Source organism: Paroedura picta, chromosome 11 (genome assembly GCF_049243985.1).
Source record: "Paroedura picta isolate Pp20150507F chromosome 11, Ppicta_v3.0, whole genome shotgun sequence".
In the NCBI taxonomy this organism is placed as follows: domain Eukaryota; kingdom Metazoa; phylum Chordata; class Lepidosauria; order Squamata; family Gekkonidae; genus Paroedura; species Paroedura picta.
The window spans coordinates 60,028,722-60,047,941 of NC_135379.1; the positions used below are offsets into that span (position 1 = coordinate 60,028,722).

The 19,220-nt window shown below is 46.5% G+C and overlaps 1 protein-coding gene across 3 annotated transcripts in view; it reads left to right on the top strand.

Moving 5' to 3' along the window:
• ADCY1 (adenylate cyclase 1) overlaps positions 1–19,220 on the top strand; it is a 168,278-nt gene that overhangs the window by 128,352 nt on the left and 20,706 nt on the right. For 2 of the 3 annotated variants that reach the window (XR_013225295.1, XM_077302866.1), the window contains exons 8-14: positions 6,983–7,138; positions 10,085–10,279; positions 10,610–10,707; positions 12,600–12,684; positions 15,589–15,678; positions 16,991–17,247; positions 18,323–18,449. Coding sequence is in view for 2 of the 3 variants with exons in the window: in XM_077302866.1 (XP_077158981.1) it covers positions 6,983–7,138; positions 10,085–10,279; positions 10,610–10,707; positions 12,600–12,684; positions 15,589–15,678; positions 16,991–17,247; positions 18,323–18,449 (1,008 nt within the window). In the remaining variant the exon portion in view is untranslated. Of the gene's footprint in view, positions 1–6,982; positions 7,139–7,544; positions 7,629–10,084; positions 10,280–10,609; positions 10,708–12,599; positions 12,685–15,588; positions 15,679–16,990; positions 17,248–18,322; positions 18,450–19,220 lie in introns of those variants that run through there. The other variant, XM_077302867.1, reaches the window with a different exon arrangement.

Sequence of the window (19,220 nt, forward strand, 5' to 3'; positions counted from 1 at the left end):
AACTGACTTGACTTTATCCAACCTTGGCCTGGCAAATAAAAAACCAGTATATACAAACAGAATAATAGAGTTGGAAGGTACCTCATGGGTCATCTAGTCCAACCCCCTGCACTATGCGGGACACTCACATCCCATTCACTCATCTACTGTAATCTGCCACCCCTAGTTAAAATAATAAAAAATCCATTATTGATGTCAATGTGAACAGGTGCCTGGGAAGAGAGTCTAACTCTCAGATAGGGTTACCAGCTCTGGGTTGGGAAATACCTGGAGACTTTGGGGTGGAGCCAGGAATGGATTGGATTGGGGGTGGGGAGGGATCTCAGTGGAATATCATGCTATGGAGCCCACCCTCCAAAGCAGCAATTTTCTTAAGGGGAACTGATCTCTGTAATCTGGACTGAGCTATAAGAAAGGCTGGCCTAGGGTGAGCCTGTTGCACCTTGGAATTTGCAAGGAAGGGGAGCAGCCACTAATGCCTGTCACCGTGGCATAAAAGCAAACAGAAGCTTCTGCATCCTCGTGTCAGTGATTGATTGCTGGGAGTGACAGATGTTCCTGTACAACTTGGCTAGCAGCCTCAGATCTCTGGTGTGCATCAATGGAGTGCCTGCAAAGCTGGTAGGGGGGGAAACATGTCATGAATTCCACTAGTAAATTGACTGGCTTTTCCACTGGGCCCACAGATCACTCATTGTGTCATTTATTGGCGCACTCCAGCATTGTGAGGCCTTGTACACTTGCATACTGATTGCCAGACCGGTGGTGTCCAAGCATTTTGTTTGAATGAGTCCTAGCTCCCAGTTTTTCAGAAGCTCTGAGGAAACAGCACGCTTCTGTCTCCCTCACGCCTCCCTTTCCTTCTGTTGGCCAATAGGCCCCCAATTCAGCTGTGCATCCTCCCACATGCCCAAGCCTCCCACCCCCTGTGCCACATTTGTTCCTGTTGCCCAGCAGCGCACTTGCAGTGAGGCAGCTGTGCCTGCCCGCACTTCTCCCTTCAGGCTCAGAAGCCGGAGACATGGCCCTTGAGAGCCAGCATGGTGTAGTGTCAGTCAACTTTATTGCGTGTAGCCAAAGGCCATTGCAGACATACAAACAAGCAAGCAATCATGTCAAGGACTAAGCGTGTACAGTTTCAAGATCCAGGATCAACTATCAAATCACTATTAGCAGCGACTAAGAATTTAACAAAATCAAATAGAATCATAGAATCATAGAATAATAGAGTTGGAAGGGACCTCATGGGTCATCTAGTCTAACCCCCTGCACTATGCAGGACACTCACATCCCTATCACTCATATACCTGTCACCCCTTTGCCTTCACAGAATCAGCCTTTCTATTAGATGGCTATCTAGCCTCTGTTTAAAAATTTCCAAAGATGGAGAGCCCCCCCCCCACCTCCCGAGGAAGCCTGTTCCACTGAGAAACCGCTCTAACTGTCAGGAACTTCTTCCGGATGTTTAGATGGAATTTCTTTTAAATTAATTTCTTCCCATTCATACTGGTCTGTCCCTCTGGGGCAAGAGAGAACAATTCTGTTCCATCCTCCATTTGGCACCCTTTTAAATACTTGAAGATGGTTATCAGATCTCCTCTCAGTCATCTGCTCTCCAGGCTAAACAGACAAAGCTCCCCCAACCTTTCTTCATACGTCTTGGTCAACAAACCCCTCACCATCTTTGTTGACCTCCTCTGGACACGTTCCAGTTTGTCAACATCCCTCTTCAATTGGGGTGCCCAAAACTGAACACAGGACTCCAAGTGAGGCCGAACCAGAGCAGAGTAAAGCGCTACCATCACCTCCCGTGATCTGGACATGATACTCTGTTTGATACAGCCCAAAATCCCATTTGCCTTTTTAGCCACTGAGTCACACTGCTGACTCATGTTCAATGTATGGTCTACTAAGACTCCTAGATCCTTTTCACACATGCTATTGCCAAGACAAATCTCCCCCATCTTATATTGGTGTATTTGGTTTTTTGTACCTAAGTGCAGAACTTTACATTTGTCCCTATTGAACTTCATTTTATTCAGTTTAGCCCACTTCTCGAGCCTATCAAAATCATCCTGTATTCTGTTGCTGTCTTCAGTTGTGTTTGCTACCCCTCCCAGTTCAGTATCATCTGCTAATTTAATTAGTATCCCCTCTAATCCCTCATCCAAATCATTTATAAATATGTTGAACAACACAGGCCCCAGGACAGATCCTTGGGGTACTCTTTTCCAAGAAGATGCTGAACCATTAACAAGTACCCTCTGGGTACGATTTGTCAACCAGGTATTGACCCACCTGACAGAATTAGGATCCATACCGCATAAATAAAATCAAGTCTTGCAAATCTATTCCTAATTTTCAGCACAGTGAAATGGTTAGGAGCAGCATCTTTTAATCTGAAGAACTGAATTTCAATCCCTAATCCTCCTCTGCATGCAGCCAGCTGGGTGACCTTGTGCTAGTCACAGTGTTCTCACAGAGCAGTTCTGTCAGAGCTCTCTCAGCCCCACCTACCTCACAGTATGTCTGTTGTGGGGAGAAGAAGGAATAGCTGTTGGTAAGCCATTTTGGGACTCTTTCAGATAGTGAAACCTGGGGTCTTAAAGAAGAAAAAGAAGAGTTGGTTCTTATATGCCGCTTTTCTCTATCCAAAGGAGGCTCAGAGCGGCTTACATTCGCCTTCCCTTTCCTCTCTCCACAACAGACACCCTGTGAAGTGGGTGAGGCAGAGAGAGCCCTGATATCACTGCTCAGTCAGAACAGTTTTATCAGTGCGGTGCTGAGCCCAAGGTCACCCAGCTGGCTGCATGTGAGAGAGTGCAGAATCGAACCTGGCATGCCAGATTAGAAGTCCGCACTCCTTACCACTACACCAAAAGGCACATGGGCAGGTGATGGGAGAGCCCAGTGGGTGTGGGGGGGTCAGCAACAGTGGGTCCTACCAGGAATCTTGGGTGGTGGCAGCTGCTCCGCCTTGGAGTGTTCTGGTGCTGAACCTGGTTTTGATTATTCCCTACCCCATTTGCTCCTGGGGGAAGGAAACTTCCCAAGTCAAAAGAAGCCTGGGGCAGGGAGAAGGGGGGCAGAGGTGAATGAATAGTTCTTCAATACTCTTGACCATGATGAAAGAACCGTATTTGAACACTGGAGTTGCTTGCTGGTTTAATATCACATTGCACCCCCCCCACACACACACACACACACACCGCCCTAAATCTCAAAAGCTGGAACGTGAGCTCCAGTTGGCATTCTCTCTGCATCGCTCTATTGACATTAATATGAAGTGGCTTGAGCAGACGCCAAGGATGAGAATCAATATTCAGAGGCAACAAATGGCAAGGAATGTGCTCCATTTCCAAGGTGAAACAGTCCCTCCCTGGATTTAAAGCAGGATTATGCATAGATTCTCCTTTTGCAAAATCTGGTCTGACAGCCTGCTCCATCACCGCTGCAGTCTCATTAAGTCAGGAGAGAAAGTAATAACACTGGGAAGCTTTTTTTTCATGTGCCATTTACACTTTTCAGGGAGGACAGGTTTTAAAATATTCACACTTTTAAAATCTTTTATCAGAAAGACACAAGAGGCAGGGCGTCCTTACTATCCTTGCCCAGTTGTCCTCTTCCACAACAACGACAAAAAACCAGAAGCCCTTTCAGCATTAGCCTTCGCCAGCCTACAATCTTATGGTTTTCGTTTGTAAATTATTCGGTGTGCAAAGAATAAGGTTCGAATGGGCTTTGGTGGGAAGTTCTGCATTTCAAGTCTTGGTGTGGTGGGGGTGAGCATCCATGGGACAAACCATTTCCCCCTTAGTCCATAGTCCAGGGGAGATGGAGAGGAGTATCCTATTTTGGATTCTTCACTTCACTTCCTGTAAGTTCTGTTCGGCTGGGCAGAAGGGCCTTGAAGTGAAGTTCCTGGATCAAAAATAGAGCCATTTGTAATCAGGATGGCACTGGAAGAATCTGGTCATCCCTTGGAAAGAAGTGTACCTTTGTCATGGACCAACCAGCTCCAGCCAAGCCCAGTGATGCAGGGGACTCCTCTGAGGAAGAGGCAGCCAGCAGACCTTACTCAAACCCATAGCCAGTAACAGACACACTGCAGGGGGGGGGGGGAGCAGTCTCTGAGGAGACAGGCACAGATCTCCAGCCAGGGACCAGTGCCATGGCCTTCACCCTCCAGCCCTAAATAGGCAACAGACAGTCATTTGTTGGCCAGTTCACCTCTCCATCACCAAGCCTTGGGAACAGCATAGGAGGAAGATAAGGAAGGAAGCAGCAAGACAAAAAGTGCAGTGTCAGATTGGCAGCACCAGCTCCACACCAGCGATGAGGATGAGTGTTTGGAGGAGCAGGACTGGGGTGGTTGGCAAATGTTTAGCCCAGGGGTAGTCAAACTGCGGCCCTCCCGATGTCCATGGACCACAATTCCCAGAAGCCCCTGCCAGCATTCGCTGGCAGGGGCTCCTGGGAATTGGAGTCCATGGACATCTGGAGGGCCGCAGTTTGACTACCCCTAGTTTAGCCTTATGTAGAAAAAACATCAAACAAAGGCCAGGCTGTGTGGAAGCAAGGTTAAGGTTTTAACACTGGTAAAGCGGGACACCAGTGACCGGGGGTTTGATTAAAAGTTTGGTCTATATGGAGCAACAAAAATTTTCATAGAACGCTTAGAACACAAAAATAGTATTGTAATATATATATTTTAATTTCAACATAAGTACAATTTGCCAGGTACCCCCCGGAGGTCCCTCCGAAAGTGGGACAGTCTGGTCACCTTAAGCAAGGTGTCTTGCAGACATTTTCCTGACTGAGCCTCTTGTCTCTGACCCTAGTTGGTGCTCTAGAAATTTGCTTTTGGATTTCCCTTTGGAATTGAAGCCATAGGTGTGCTTTAATGGGTATCTGGATTTTGGGATGATATTTTGACTCCCTATTCTTGCTAAATTGTGGTGAGTGCATGGCTCCATCCAAAAAAAAAACCTCAAACTGGCTCAGAAATATTTAGGACGCATATGGAAATCCATACCTGGGTGAGATTTGAGAACAGCTAGTAAATGTGATTGTAAGTACAAGTAATGAACAATAGATTTCATTGTCTTTTGATCAGAAGTGGGAAGTGTTCACTCATAGGGGATTCGTTCAATTCCCATGACAGCAGCGACACAGGAGGCTGTGTCTGCTTGCCCATCACTGTCACCCTATTGTGTCATGTGACATTAGCAGATGTGGCTTTCACCACCTGCCTTTATCATTCAAGTAATTCCCTGAATGATTGGGGAGAGGATAACAACTGTTTTTTTATAAAGATTTAGCACATCCATCTCCAACGTAGTGCCCATGGGTGTCATGGCACCCACCAACATCTTTACCAGCACCCACCAAGTGATTTTAAGAAAGTGTGCAAGGCACGGTGGGATTTTTGTCCAGCATGGCTTCTGATTGACTACTGGAGATCTGATTGGCCATGCAAATTTTTAAAATGTTTTGGCAGCAGCTGCCACCACAGTACAAAAGTCCTTACCATGTGACAAGCCTCTGCTGCAGTCTCTTGAGCCATTTCTGCAGCCTGGGTAGAGGAGCCTCAATAGACTTAAATGTCCAAATGTATTCAATTTGCCTAGTAGAAATTTGAAAGCAGTGTCTCTTTGAGCGAGTCCCTTTCCTGCACTGTGCTCTACCTTCCATGTGCAGGCAAGGGCTATCGCTAGTGTTGGCTTCTACAAGTCCCACCTGGTGGCCGTGTCCTCACATGTATGTTTGGCATAGCAAAAAGTTTTGAGACAGGCAAGCAAGCTTGCAATTTGTTTGGGTCTTTTTTCACTTCATTCAAAGGCTGTTGTAGGATTAGACCTAAAAGATTACAGGAAGCTTCAGAGACAGATTTGAGATGCACACTTGGCTGATGGTGGTAAGGGCAACTAACTATTTTCCCAGCATGGTGGTTATGAGCAGCAGCTTCTGGTGAGCTGGGTTTGATTCCCCACTCCTCCACGTGCTGGGTGATCTTGGACAGTCCTGATAGTGTCAGAAGCTCTCTCAGGCTCACCTACCTCACAAAGTGTCTGTTGTGGGGAGAGGAAGGGAAGGTGATTGTAAGCTGCTTTGAGACTCCTGTGGGCAGCGGAAAGTGGGGTATAAAAAACAACTCTTTACTTCTTTGTGTGCCTTAGGATTCTGAGTCACAGTAGACATATGGTTAAATTGACAGTTCGATTTTTCATAAGCTGTGTCTATATTCATTTTAATTTTTTTTGTTATAGCCTAGACAACCCCTCCACACATATGCATGCACAATATTCTCATAAACCTTGAATTGCGAAACACATATTTTGAGTATATATGGGAATTCCTGCCCTGACCTGGATGGCCAAAGTTAGCTTGATCTCATCAGTTATTAGGAACTAAGCAGGGTCAGCCCCAGTTAGTACCAAGAAAGTACAGCTTTCTACACAAAGGCACACAGTGGCAAACTGCCTCTGCATATATCTGACCTTGAAGGCTCTATAAAGTCTTTCCTAAATAAACGTAACTTGAATGCACTCTCCACCACCAATACCTCATAATGAACACCATAGATGCTGTTGATGAATGATCATGTGGTTTAAAATGGGGGGAAGGGAGGATTCCAATGTCAGCCTTGATTTTTGGTGCCCTTGAGCCAGTTGCTGTCTCTCAGTCGAACCAAAACTATGGGGTTGTTGTGTGGGTAAAATGGCTAACCCCCATCCATGCCGTCAGGATGAAAACACAATGGCTAAAATGGGTTTGGTGCAGGAGAACTTCCTTGTGTACCCATGTTGCAGACATACTTATGAATGAATAATTATGCATTATACCTCTGAAAGATGTGGTGACGGACCAACCACTTGTTTCTCTGGACCTTAATCACACCTGTTTCTTCTGATGTGTCATGTGTAGTGATGCATAACTCTAATTATAAAACTCTGTACCTTTCCCTTAAATACCCTTTCAGATATTTCCAGGGCTTATTCTTTCGGACATAAAGCCTGCCAAAAGGATGAAGTTCAAGACCGTCTGTTATCTGCTGGTCCAACTCATGCACTGCCGTAAAATGTTCAAAGCCGAGATCCCTTTCTCCAACGTCATGACCTGCGAAGATGACGACAAGGTAGTGTATCTTTCAATTTGCCAACTGGATACTAAACTCTCGCTTCCTTCTCCATCGACGTGGGAGCATAGACTGTCGGGGCCATAATTGAAGACTTCCTCGATCATATGTGAAAGGAGAAAGATCTGCTTTGGATCTCATTGGGGTTTGTCTGCTACACCATTAGGTCTGTAGCCAGGGCAGTCCTCTGACCAACAAGGAGAGAAAACATTCAGGTTCTGGGGCGAGGGGAGGAGAAGGCTACAAAACGGGAGACCACCTTTGCTGCAGATGACAGTATGGGGAAAATACTCATGGAAGCTTTTATTGTAGCAAGACAATAGAAACTTGAATCTGCTGCAGAGATCCCTAGAAGGAAAATGTGCTTCCATACCTGCCGGCAATAGATGTTTTCTTGTCCTCTCAGCCCGAATCCATACTCTGCTTTTCTGTGCCATTAATGTGATGGGGAAGACCTCCAGTCTGAATGGAATTTGGTTGTTCCTCTAAGGTAAGAGATTTTGGAGGAATGCAAATAGTACAGACAATTTCCTCCCTCCACTAAATGTCACCTTCCACCCACCAAAACAAACAAACAAAGATGGCAGTCCTCGTTGGCTTGTCCCATAATGCTTAAGATGGCAAGGTTGTAAACCACTTGAGTGGTTTCTTTCCAGGATATGGGGTTTATAAATAACCCCCCCCAAAAAAAAAGAACCCCAAGAAATGTCCTGTATGAAGATTGACAGAAAAGTGCTCTTGAAGTAAATATATTGGGCACCTACTGAAGTATTGTTGTGACAATTATCTGGAGCCAAGATCCAAGAGTACATTATGAGTGGTCCATAAAGTAGCCTGAATTGGGAGTTGGAGATTCAAGTTGGCAGATTTTCTTTTATTAGAGTTGTTGGTTTTTTGGGGGGGGGATTGTTCCGAAGATTCACATTCACCATTAATTAGGCTATGAAACTGAGGGTGAACCCCAAGAAAAGAGTGATAACTAAATCATATCTTCCCTTTGTAGATGTTACATAGCTTTGTTTCTGAGTTTTTCAGTTGTTCCGCAAAAGAAAAATGACTACATCCTGTATCATATTCATATTAGCCCACTTGGTCTCTTCTACTGTTGAAGGGGAGTGTGCCAGGGAGGTCTGATTGGAGCAGTTTAAATTGGAAATCCCATTTCCTCCGCCATCCCTCATCCTAGTCCTTGCTGGAAGAAATGACCTTGCCTTGTCCCTATTCCCACAGGTAGTTTTTGGGTAGATGGAACATGTGACCTTCCTCTTGTCCCCTATTTGGCCATGTCCCTTGCTAAGCCTGACCATCTCCTATTGTCCCTATTTCCATTCTTTGCACAATTTCTAGGATTGCCTCGAACCATAGCTTTGCCATTGTATTACAGTCATGTGAGCTATCATTCTAAGGCCCCAATCCACTTGGTAGCTGCCATCCCTCAGCCAACTGATAACAAATTTAAAAAGTGGTCCAGGTAAACAGCAGAGTGGTTAGTGCAGGCTATGCATGTTAATGAAAAACATGCCCAGTCCCAGCTTGTCAAAGGTATACCTGGTGCCCCCCTCTCCTCTCTTCTCCCTGGGTTCTTTCACACAAGGAAGGGGGGAGACTGGGGAGCAAGACATTACTATGAGAGAGTGGGACCAAGACCAATTCTGCACAGTTGGAAAAGGCCGAGCCGATGCTCATATGACGGCAGGGCTAATCTCCACTTCTATATGACGTTGGCCCTGTCCTGGCCTCATCCAGAACCTGGCACGCTTGAGACCCTAAGTTGCCTTGCAGGAAGGAAACACAGATATTTCCATGTTCCCTGGTCTGCCACGGGGGCCAATGAGGCCTATCCAGGTACAGGCCTACGATATCCCGATGGGGACAAAAAATGCCCCAGTCAGCTCTATGGTGCTACATGGTGTTGTTATACAATCCCACATTCATGCTAAAAACCAACCCCCGCTGCTGCTGCCAACCTGCACAGGGGAACCTTTGTGCTCTGGCAGCATTGAGGGGATGCAGTAATTTGGGAAATTTGATTGAGTCTGCCACCAAAAGCGGTCCCTTATGGGGACACAGGAGGTGGCGGGGCATGTTCCTCTACCACAATGCTCTGTCCGTGGCCCAGAGCGGTGCCTCTGGTGCGGAATCGGTACTAGTTGAATCGATCTGTCTGAGACAGACTGCAAGGCTACCGTTTGCCAGCGTGTTGCCTACAGATGGCAAGAAGATCAGCCTGAGTTTATATCAGGGTTAGATCCAGGAAACGGGCCTGTGGCATTTCTCGCAGAAGGGCACATCTGCCCTTTCTCTCACTGTCCTTAGAGCCAGAATGGCAGCTGTTCAAAAAATGGGCAAGCCCGACCATCCAGGAATACATGCTGCAGATCAGCGGACTTCACAATGCCTCGTTTTCACCCCCCGGAAGTTTGAAAGGGTTGTGGTTGCCCTGAGTCACCATTACACCTTCTCTCTCCCCCCCCCCCCCCCGCTCACTCGATATTTCCACCAACATGGTCTACTCATCCCAGTCGCTTTCCCTGGGGGATGGGGAGTCCAGCATTCTCTTTCACCCACTCGAGTACCTATTTCACTTAAAAGCTGTGGCAAAGCACATCCCAGGTCCCTGCTGGAATTCTGCCTGATAGGCAGCCTCCATCTTCTGCTTTTAGTCTTCTTTCTTTCAGAGATGATGGCACAGGACACAAATGTGGGAAGAATGGCCTGAGACTTATCAGTGAAAAGGGACTCCGTTCTGAGATCCTTTTTTACTTCTGTGCAAGCCTGCCTGTGCCCCCTTGATATGCCTTTCAAGCTGCCAGAGCTTTATCCCATTTGCTGGCAGGATGTCTGTAAGTTTCCAAGGCTACTTTTTCCAGCGCAGGGCTTAAGACGCTGAATGGATGCGGTCAAGGCAGAGCAGAATTCATCCTCCCGTGTTTGTTCCCGCCACAGAGGAGGGCGTTAAGGACAGCCTCTGAAAAGCTCAGGAACCGCTCTTCTTTTTCCACGAACGTTGTGTACAACACTCCTGGAACCCGAGTGAATCGTTACATTAGCCGTTTAATTGAGGCCCGGCAAACAGAGTCGGAGATGGCAGACCTGCATTTTTTTACCCTGAAGTATAAGCAGATGGAACGTGAGCAAAAAGTAAGTATTGGTATTTGGGGTTGTGGTTTCTTAGAAAACAAACCTCATCTGTCATAGAAAAAAGGAAGCTGCATTTTTTCAGTTCCCCCTTTCTCTCCCCCCCCCTTCAAATAAAGGTTGAATTACTTTCTCTGTACTTGAAAATTTATTAGATCCAGCCAGTTTTTCTGCAGAATAAAAGGGGGGGAGGGCTTTGATTACCCAAAGAGGCTGTGTTGGGGAGCATGGGGCCATCATGGAATGGGGAGTTCAAGAGTAGTTTGTTAGTTTCTGCATAGGACATGTGGCTGAATAACTGTGCGTCTTTTTTTCTCTTCTCCCTCCTCCCAGTATCACCAGCTTCAGGACGAGTATTTCACCAGTGCTGTAGTCTTGTCACTAATTCTAGCTGCCTTATTTGGCCTTGTCTACCTTTTAATAATCCCACAGTAAGTTTCCTGGGTTGCAATGACATGTAATGTGTATTTTTAGTAGGGAATGAGTATCTTCTTCATGCTTCTTTATGGGGGTTTTAACTTGTTACTCAAAAGGACCCATGACAATCCTTTGGAGTCAAACTGTGGCTCTCCCGATGTCCCTGGACTACAATTACCATGAGCCCATGACAGCATGCTTGGAATGGTTTCTTCTACAGCTGGCAAGGGCTCATGGTACTTGTGGTCCAGGGACATCTGGAGAGCCACAATTTGGCCTTGCTTTAACAGTTGCTTGTCCTCTGACTTCACAGAAAATAAAGTTCGGTCACCTCAGATGGCTGCTTATGAAGAATCATAGAATCATAGAATAATAGAGTAGGAAGGGACCTCATGGGTCATCTAGTCCAGCCCCCTACACTCTGCAGGACACTCACAACCTTATTGTTCATCCACTATAACTTGCCACCCCTTTGCCTTCACAGAAGATCTATGTATTTGACTCCATGCCATGAAAATCTTAAGCAACTCTATTAACGGGAAAAGCCATCTTTCTCCTGGCCTGTTGGCATTCCAAGGGATGGGGCAAACTAGTTCCTGTCCTTCATCTAGAGTGGGTATCCCCAGGCTTTCAAAGTGAACAGGCACAGTTGAAAATCTGACACAGGGGAATGGGTACCATTACAACATGGCTGCCTCAGGAGGCGGAGCCAGCCAAAACATGTCAGGCAGCAAAGTCAGGCGTAACTTTCTTAGTCACTGTTCAATGTTTGAGGCAGAAGATCTGCTTAACGGGATGCCTTTAAAGCGGCACAGCCAATCAGAAGCTCTGCTGGACATAAGCTCCACCAGGCCCCGCCCACTGTCTGTAAAAACATTCGGTGGATGGCAAGAAAAGTGTTGGCGGGCACGATGCTCAAATGGACATTGTTTTGGGGGCCTCTGTCCTCTAGCACGGATATATTAGCATTTTCCTGGATGCAGAAGGCTTGTAGCGGGGATAGGAAGGAAAGGTGATTGTAAGCCACTCTGAGTAGAGAAATTCTTCTTGAATAAATAAAATATTTTTAAAAGAAAAAAAGAAAAGAAACTCACTTATTCATTCATTCATAATTTTATTTATATCCTGCCCCCTCCACGCAGTGACTCGTGGCGGTTAACAAAATAACCCACAATAAAATCCCCTTAAAAACAATAAAACCCCCCAAAAAATCCCACCCTTCATGGTGATAAATCAACCTATCCCCCAACCATCAGGTTACATAGCAGTGCCTCAGGGGGACATAACAAGGGGCAGCCTGATGACCTGGCTCTGCCATGAAAGGTTGCTAGGTGACCTTAAGGCAGGGGTAGTCAAACTGCGGCCCTCCAGATATCCGTGGACTACAATTCCCAGAAGCCCCTGCCAGCATTCGTTGGCAGGGGCTTCTGGGAATTGTAGTCCATGGACATCTGGAGGGCCACAGTTTGACTACCCCTGCCTTAAGCCAATCACACATCAGTCAGCTTTACCTGCCTCACAAGGTTGTTGTGAAGATAAAATGGAAAGGCCAGGGGCTTTGATATAAGGGGCTTTGGGTCCCGCCTGGGGGGTGAGCAGCGGGGGACAGATGAAGTGAATAAATACCTCCTCACAATTAAGAAATAGAGGCAAACCCTGACAGAATATGCAAGAGAGGAACAAGAATTCTGAGATCCATTAATTAAACACAAGAACAAATATCACATTTTTATAAATGATAATTTGGTTGATGATGGTGAACACTAAAGAGCGGAGAATTCAAAGCACAATTAACTACTATGTCCATTGATTGTACAAGGAACAAATGCTTGATACACATAGCAAGTTCTTGTGAGAAACCCAGTGCCTTTGACGCCGCAACTCCATTCCTGTGTCTTCCTTCTAGGAGTACCATAGTCCTTGTCCTCCTGGTGTTCTGCATATGCTTCCTCGTGGCGTGTATCATGTACCTACATGTCACTCGAGTACAAGTAAGTTGACATGCCGTGACCTCTTGTTCTTAGTAGAGATGTCTGACGAATCAATGTGGGATCCATGTTGCCATCGGTCTCATTGGTAATGAGACATGAAACCTAGATCTCAGTTCAGTCCAGGAGGTTGCATTGCCTTGAGCTTCATTAACGATCACAATTCAGCATTCTCTCTTTCTAGTTTCCCTTTGAAAGCCCGTTGTAAGAGAACTGCTACTCTTAGGTCTGCAACTGAATGTCCTGGAAGGTTAAAATGTACTCTACAAACTGTTTCTTGAACATTGTGGTTTCTAATGTCAGACTGACGTCCATTAATCCTTTGTCAAAGGGACTGTCCAGTTTATCCAGCATGAGAGCCTGGATAGGCCATTGCATCAATCACTTTAGAGCAGAGGTAGTCAACCTGTGGTCCTCCAGATGTCCATGGACTACAATTCCCATGAGCCCCTGCCAGCATTTGCTGTCAGGGGCTCATGGGAATTGTAGTCCATGGACATCTGGAGGACCACAGGTCGACTACCCCTGCTTTAGAGGATGAGTAGGAGTATGAACCTGAAATGGCCTGGCTGCTGTTGCTGGAGCCGCTGATGTCAGCAGAGTTTTATGTCAGCAAAGTTGGCACCTTGGGTTCTTGGATCCCTGGCTTCCAGAGTCCATGTTACTGTGAAGTAGTTTATCATTCCGGATGAGAAGTTGATTTAGGTGAGCAGGCTGTCTGTAAGCGAGAGGAGGTTGGCCCCCCACTTCCTGGGTGGGGGTCAATGGATCGTAGCTCATGAATAGTGTGTTGAACTGGCTTGAGGTGTGAGCTGTAGGTGACCAACAGGGGTGTTCTGTTGTAGTTTCCTTTGACTTTGACTTGTAGCAAACTGTCCTTGGGTAACATTCTGGCCTTTCTCACCATATCAGGAGGATATTGTAGTTGCAGAAATGCCTGCTGCAGGCACTTCAAGCGAGCCTCTCTACCTGAGGGATTGGAGCAGATGCAACTAAAGCATCAGGCTTGGCTATACGCAGTGCACACCATGCACATGTACAGATCGTTACAAAGTGGAGCCATTGAGGGACAACGCCTAGGCTTCTGAAAAGTCTGGGGGAATTCAATTTCTGCAAACCCACATTTGGTTTGTTGTGGTTTTTCTGGGCTGTTGTGCAGCCATGCTCTCGTAGTTTTAGGCCTTGATCTTTCTCCACTAACTGTGGCTGGCATCTTCAGAGGGAGGACATGGCAAGGTGGGAATCTCTCCAGGCCAAAGTATGGACTGTGTGATTCCCATCTTGCCATGTCCTCCCTCTGAAGATACCATTCCATGGCCACACAGCCTGGAACGACCAGTTGAATCTGGATAAGAAAGCCTTCAACACTCCCTCTTTTATTTTAATGGGGAGTCAGGATCTGCAATCACATCATGGGGGGGACGGGACATAGGGCACACTGCAGGAGAATGTAAAAATGGTGCCTAATTTAGGCCGGGGGGGGGCTATACTAAAGGATGCATTTGGTATAGACTTGTCAATCTCGGGGAGAGTGTGGGGCTGGAATTCTCCCAGAAGTGGATCTCTAGACTAGCGATCCCCAACCTGTGGGCCGCGGACCACATGTGGTCTATTGACTAATTGGAGGTGGGCCCCGAAGGACACCTTTCCCCCCCCCTCCCGGCCCTTTACTCCATCCCCCCAGCCCTTTACAACACACCTCATTGTTGTGGCGTGTCTGTATCTTATTTTGAAGGGATGTTTAAACATTACCATAGCGATCAGAGAGCGTCAGGGCAGTGGTTGAGAGTAGAGGAGTAAACTACCCCCCCCCCCCGGGCCTCAGTAAAAGGCGGTGAGTGGTCCCCGGTGATAAAAAGGTTGGGGACCACTGCTCTAGACTACAACACTCAGTTCCTCTGGAGGAAATAGCACCTTTTGAGGGGGAGATTTTTGGAATAAAATCTCAGCTGAGGTTTTCTCCCTCTAGGGTCACCAGGCAAGGCCTAGCAACTGGTGGTAGGGAGGGACATGTGTGCAGGGGCACCATTAGCAGCAATATAACATCCATGCCAGGGAAAAAACCTGAAATGATATCAAATCGTTGGCCTGACGGTGATTTTTATTTGTTTATTTCTTTCACCCCCCACCCCCAAGTTGCATCAGGAAGAGAGGGTTGTTGGCAAGAGTCCAGCCACCCTAGTTGGGAGACTTGCCATCCCCTACGCAAACTCCACATTCCTCAGGCTCTGCCCCAAAATGTCCAGGAATCTGCTTTGTGGGAGTTGTCAGCCTTCATTTGGAAGGGAAACAGGAACAGGGACTGATCCAAAGACAATTGTGAGGAGTCTTAGTGGGAGAGGAGGGGATAGAGGGGGAGGGGTGAGCAATGGGGGAGGAGAAACAGGGCAGAGGGGAAAGGAAGATCAGTGGAAGGACAGGTGAGGAGGAGACAGAGTGAGAGCTGGAAAAAGAGGAGTAAATGGAGCCAGTGCAAAGTGAGGAACTGGAGTCCAATGGAGATGAGCATGTCTCCATTGCTTGAAAGGAAGGTCCCACTCCTAGCTGTGTGTGTGAAACATGTCAAAGCAGACAGAGTATTTTGGTACCTGCAGTGGAAAATGCAACTGGCACTGCACCCATGGTGCCAAAAGCATATTCCCTTGATCATTAACAGAATGGATGGCCAATCTTTAGTGTGCTGAAGTTATCCCAAAGAGGAATCTGCTGGAATATCAATCATATTCGATAGGATCAGTAGTGGCCATCACTTTGACATCATGCCTTACAGCAGTGGTGGAACCTGCCTGTCTACCGCCCATTTGTATGGACTCCCCTGGAAGGACTACTATGCCCATCTTGGTTTTTTTTAATGACTTTTAGGCAGCTCTTTATTTGAAATACTTCTTTTCTCTTTCTCTTTTTCAGTGTTTTCCAGGGTGCCTGACAATACAAATTCGAACTGTTTTGTGTGTTTTTATTGTGATCTTAATTTACTCAGTGGCACAAAGCTGTGTGGTGAGTACAGTAAACCAGATGTGATGTTGTTCATAGTGGTGGGCATTATGTAATTGGCTTCAGTTTTGCTCTGGAAAGATGGGGGGTGCAGAGGTTAGAGTGTGCGGAGAGGGTTCTAGTCTCCATTTAGTCGCATGAAGTGGCCGTGTCCATACCAATGCTTTGCTTCAGGTCTCTTTGATAGATTTCTGATTGGTTTTTCAACCCTAATCCTATTGCATCGTTTACTGAATACTACACTCTGTTGATCATATTGACTCACTCTGTGTAATCTGCCTTGAGTCCAAGGCAGAGTCTGCACTTACTTTGTTTATTCTGTTGTGGATCCTGCTGAATCCAGATCGATTTGAACTTGGGTCTTCCTCCCCCCCCCCCCACTTCCCATTGAAACAGATAAGTGTTCTGCACATGGTTAGGAAAGCTCAGAAGGGGAGGGGGGAGCCAAGCGCAGCAGGAGCCTCTTTCTTCCTTTTCTTGTACAGGGGTGGGGGGATTGGAGACAGCAAAGGAGGGAGAAAAAAAAACAAGAGGCAAATCTCTACTGAGAGAAGTTTAGGCTTCTGGAGCTTCTGCGGAGAAAAGTTAGGGCTTCCCCTTTAAATCCTGGAAACCAGGAACTGACGCCCTGACAAACAGGGCTTCTCTATCACGGAGTTCAGGAACAAATTCGAAACAAGCAGAGCTCCGCATGATTTCTCATGCTTTCTCAATCCAATTCTTCAAATATTGAGGGTTATATTCACTCCAGGATATCGCAGGATAAAGGTAGGGTCACTCCAGATCAATCATGCTTGTTGCAGAGGGGAAATTTAAATCAGGCAAAGTCAAAATGGAAATCGCATTCAGTAGAGGTGGCAGGGACTGAATCGACCTGGGATTGGAATAAAAGCGCCATGCACCCAAGTGAGACAAGTGGATCATAAATGAATAAATAATCTGCCTGCACATGAACACTAGAAAAACAGTGGTGGTCATTTTTGCACATACTGGAACTAAGCATGGACGGTAAATGGCCACGTTGCCCCAGTCACACAATATGGCGAACATGCCTGTTGGCAGGATCTTCTCGCAGCTGGTAAGCTCCCAGTGCCTGTAAGGAAAGGCCTCACAGCACCCAAAAGCACTGCATTTGAGGGATCATGAGATAATATGAACTTCTTTCTCTGTCATTGATCTGAGAAAGGTTCATCGGCACATCCATGCCATCTTCTTCAAACAACTGCTTTGCGTGTGCCTCCTGGACTTATTTCTGCAAGTAATCCTAGATCTTTCTTGTTTAACCTTCATCTCTCTCTTTCCCCTTTTTCCCCAGGTGGGCTGTATGCCTTGGGTCTGGAGTTCTAATTCCAGCAATTCCATAGTTATCATTTCTCCCGGGGGGAGGAACGAAACAATGAGCGAACTCCCGTGCGATGCGGCCCACTATGCGTTCCTCTCTTGCGTGGTTGGGACTCTGACCCTGGCAATATTTTTACGCGTATCTTCCTTGCCAAAAATGATCCTCCTGCTTTTTGTTACAATTTTGTACATAGTCATTTTGGAACTCAGCGGATATAGAAAAGCAGTGGGGTAAGTGATGCCAGTATTTAGGGAAGAGTTTAGCAATGGTTGCCATATCTTATCCCTTCCCTTTGGGGAAGGTGGAGTAGGGATTCTAGACTGATCATTACTGCATTTCATTGGGAGACACCGCCTTTGATCCTTTAGTCCGCTGTATCAAAACAAAGTCTATGTCTGTGTCAATACCACTAGCACAAATTCACCCCGGTTGACCTTTCCAGGTCCCATCCTTTTCTCCCCCACGTGATCTTTCCTACCCCCTTTCTAGGACAGGATTCTGTCTGTTTCCTGTATGAACAATGTGAAACACTGTGATACTGATGGTCCCATCAAGTCCCAACTGGCCTATGGTGACCCAAGCAGTGGACTTCCAAGGCAAGAGATGTTCTGAGGTGGGTCACCATTGCCTTTCTCTGAAGACAGTTTCAGAAGGTAGCCATGTTGGTTTGAAGTGGAACAGCTATCTCTGGGTCCAGTAGCACCTTAGGGACCAACAAGAGGTTCAGGGAAGGAGCTTTAACCCTAAAAGTATTGTTGGTCTCTAAGGTACTACTGGACTCAGATCTATTGTCCTTGGTGGCATCCCATCCAGGTACTAGTCCTACTTAACTTCCATCATCTGATCAGGCTGGGCTATACCATGACACCTTCCCTCCTGGCAGTGCATATAATAAAATGCTCTTGTGTACCCTTGCTTCAACCATCACAAGGGCTGCAACCATTGCTGGTGATTTCCCCAATTTTCTTTCATTGTTGTCTTTGGCCTGTCCTAGCAGAAAGCCAAAGATGGCCATGGGGGAACAGGAGGATTCAGGCGAGGGGTAGGCAGCTCCCTTGTCCAGTTGAAAGACCCAGGGAGCCTGGTTGTTACCTTTCCTGTTGGGTGCCATTTCTCCCACCTTTCCTATAGCACATGCCACTCCTCCGGTGCATCTTGCCTTGTTCGCCAGCCAGAAGTCTTGAATCCCAGTGATCTCAGAGGGCATGAATTGAGGTTGCTTTGCATATACCTTTTGTGGACCACATGGGATAAAATATTTATGCTTATAATTTCCCTTTCTTTGCTTTCTTTCTTTTTTTACAGGGGTGGCTCCTTTTATATACGTGGCTACGAACCCATATTAGCCATTTTGCTGTTTTCCTGTGCTCTAGCACTTCATTCTAGGCAGGTCGATTTGAAGCTACGTCTGGACTACCTCTGGGCTGCACAGGCAAGACACAATTTTCTCCCCTTTCTCTTCTCCCTCTTCCAAATGGAATATTAAGTTTCTCTTTTCTGTTGTTTTTTATTGTGGATAAAGACGGGAGCGGGGGGGAGGATCTTCAAACAAATGTGATGACCAAGAGGTGGTGAGGATTTGTATTCACATGTGACAATTTCTGAATACAAGAGACATGATCAAGGGAAGGCCTTGGTCTCTCTGCTCTGTTTTTGGCTCTCCAGGGGAACCGGTGGGCTTCTTTGTAAGACAGGTCTACGGGACCACCTCTGCCAGTATATCCCCCATGGGATGCTGCTTCCCAACCATATTGTGCCACTTCTGGGGTTCTCAAAGCCTCAAGAATGTTTTGGGGATTTCTCAATGGCAAAAAACTCGAGATAGGTTGGTCTAGGGACATTAGAATTTTCATCAGAGAGTAGCATTTTCAGCCAATCCCTCTCTGAACAATCAGAACATTTCTCTATCACAGGAGAAACAATCTTACTCCGCCTGTCCCTATAAGGATGAAAAAAACAAGACATGACCCATATAAGACATTTGGTTGCTAAGCATGCAGATGTCTGAGGATGGTTACTAACAAACCTAACACCACATTAGAGATTTGTCACAGAAGGCCTGGTTTGCCTTTCTTTCATCTTCGTGGTTTCAGTGCCCTCTTGAGGCTGTATGTGTTGCTGCAATGGCACTATGCCCAGGTTTACCATTTTAGACAGCTTTCTTGTCTAGATAGATACCCAAGATTGATCTGGGCATTGTGAT